The 2,588-nt window shown below is 36.2% G+C and overlaps 1 protein-coding gene across 2 annotated transcripts in view; it reads right to left on the reverse strand.

Annotated features, from left to right (window-relative positions):
• The window catches only part of dus1l (dihydrouridine synthase 1-like (S. cerevisiae)), a 17,809-nt gene that overhangs the window by 12,635 nt on the left and 2,586 nt on the right, over window positions 1–2,588 (reverse strand). For both annotated transcript variants that reach the window (XM_014024305.1, XM_014024306.1), the window contains exons 3-5: window positions 988–1,096; window positions 850–900; window positions 548–660 (exon numbers count right to left, since the gene is read on the reverse strand). In XM_014024305.1, the coding sequence (XP_013879759.1) occupies window positions 548–660; window positions 850–900; window positions 988–1,096 (273 nt within the window). The remainder of the gene's footprint in view (window positions 1–547; window positions 661–849; window positions 901–987; window positions 1,097–2,588) is intronic.

A 2,588-nucleotide genomic window follows, 5' to 3' on the forward strand; every position in this document is an offset into this window, starting at 1 on the left:
CTTCCTTGTATCTGAGGCAGGAAACATAACCTTATATGGTGTTTTTGGGGTGGTAATTATGCCAATCTCCTCTCGTGTGCACGAGCAGCTGGATAGAACAGGTGTAAATTACGCAGCTCATTTACGCACTTTTCCTGAAGATAGAAGAGTTTGTTGAATCTGACGTGACATGTCCGTACGAACTCTTTGTACAAACAAAAGTAAGAGAAATTTAGGATAAGAATACGAACATGTTCTTGCATGAGGCCCAATGAGCTATCAGCAGCAACATTCCTCCACAGCTGAGTGATGTTATTGTAGCTGAAGGCAGCACAAGGCACAGTCCAGACAGTTATTAGGTTTAGGGCAGAATTTGTCCTCACACAGGGCCAGGTTGGTTTGAGCAGCTTTTCTGTTTTTATGAAATCATGATTGAAAAACTGTATTTTGTGTTTACTCAGGTTATCTTTGATCGTTTGAAACATGTAAGCACGGCAAAACCAGATGAAATGTGTAAGAGGAGAAAGCCTTTTTCACAGCACTGCCTGATGTTTCTGAGAGCTCCAACCTGACATCCAGCTTTCTCCAGCATCTGGGCGTACTGGACCGTCTTCTCAATCTCCTTGAAGACCCGGACCTTACATGTGATGGGCACTGAGAGCTTTTCATTGGCTAGACTGACTGACAGACGAGGCAGAAACAATGGATTTTTAGAACTTTACAAACAAAATGAGTTGAACAAAATAAGATTAAAAGGTTTTTGTTTTTGTGTGTTTTTAGGGAGTAGTCCCATTCAAGCAGAAACAAGTAAAGAAAAAACTAAAAGGACTCCCTCTGTTTACTGATGCAAAACAAGTTATTTACACTTACCCATCTTCTCTAACAGTTCCCATTCATCCTGCAGGAAAGCTCCGTAGTGTCCTTAAAACAAACATCTGCTCGGTTAGTTCTCTTGATAAAGTGTGGAAGTAGCTTTGCATGAAGCCAGAAGTTCTGACGCTCAGTCACCTCTCTTTGCTATCATCTGTGGGCAGCCCAGGTTCAGGTCGATGGCATCACAGTGGTCCTGAGCCAGGAGGGCAGCTTGAAGGAACACATCTGGATCGTTGGCACAAAACTGACAGAGATAAAGGCAGATAACATCATTACACAACAAACTATTTATTCAGTTCATTCATTTCATTTGATTTTTCATTTAAACAAAAACAAAATACATTCAAAACATGAAACAAAATGAGAGAAAATGAGAAAAAAATACATACACATTTATATTAAAATGAATTGAATTATATCTGCCCCCATTTCCAAATATAACATTAAATTCAACAATACTAATCAAGTAATGGTTTAAATCAGTATTTTGTCAATAAGTCTTCAATTAACAAGATAAGACAAAAAAGATAATAATTAAAAAATTAAAAAAACAAGCTTACAATTTTTTCGAGCTACAAATAGTATTAATAGTAATAAACCAGAATATAAATACATTTAACATGAAAAGGAGTGGGAAGAAGACAAACTTATTTACTCACACTCCCTATTCAATATATAAATTATGTGATTGTTACTGACATTTAGAATGTAATATATTGCATGCATAAACGTTTTTTTCTTTTTCTCTCTTCCTCTTTCCCTCCCCTTCTCCTCCTCTTCCAAAACACATTCCCTCACTCTTCCTTTTTCCTTCCCACTATTCCTTCCCTTCTCTTTTGTTTTCATAATATATTTTCTTGCTAATACCCATGATGTCATCCATAACGTCATCACCAAATCATCATTTACAAGTCAAGGTTTATAAATTTGACTTTAAACTGGGAGATACAACAGTTCATTTTTTATTTACCTTTTCATTTGCTAACTGCTAAAAGGCGAAAGGCAGATGATAATGTTTCTACCTGCCAGCAAAATATCTCACTATAAAGGCCCTGTTGACCTATAACGTATTAGACAACTTATGAAAAGTTTGTCCAACACTAAAGATGAAAAAATCTACTGGAAGCCGCGTTTGGAYCTATACAAACTGTAACAATTACAGCAAATTTAAAGAAGGTATGTGTAAATTTTCACAAGTGGACATAATTTGTGTAAAACGTTACAGTGTGACAGGGTCTTTAGCCACTTCACATTTTAATAAAACTGCAGGCGGTGTACAGCTACAACTGTTGAACTTCTGTAGGCGACCCAGTTCAAGATGGCTGCCACAGCTGACTGACTTTAAAGAATTTTATTTTACAGCTATTGATGTAAACGTTGATGTGGCAGTGTCRGCAACAATAATACTGTGTCATCTCATGGTACCACCAGAGACACGCATTTATTTCAATGTTTGACTAAAACAGCTACAACCCCATGGTGTCCACTAGGAATGTGCCTTTACTAAGTCTTCTTATGTGTTGTGTTTAAAACTACTGGACAAAAAAACTAAAACATGTACGGCTGCAACTAACGATTATTTTAACAATCGATTAATCGATACATTATTTTTTTGATTAATCGATTAATCGGCCAAATCATTAAAACGCTTACCAATTACATGAATGAGTAGATATAAATTAAGTTAACTCCTTAAGGATGCAAGTTATCGATAATGAATTAATCTGAAGTTAATT

This window comes from Austrofundulus limnaeus, unplaced genomic scaffold (assembly GCF_001266775.1).
Source record: "Austrofundulus limnaeus strain Quisiro unplaced genomic scaffold, Austrofundulus_limnaeus-1.0 Scaffold417, whole genome shotgun sequence".
In the NCBI taxonomy this organism is placed as follows: domain Eukaryota; kingdom Metazoa; phylum Chordata; class Actinopteri; order Cyprinodontiformes; family Rivulidae; genus Austrofundulus; species Austrofundulus limnaeus.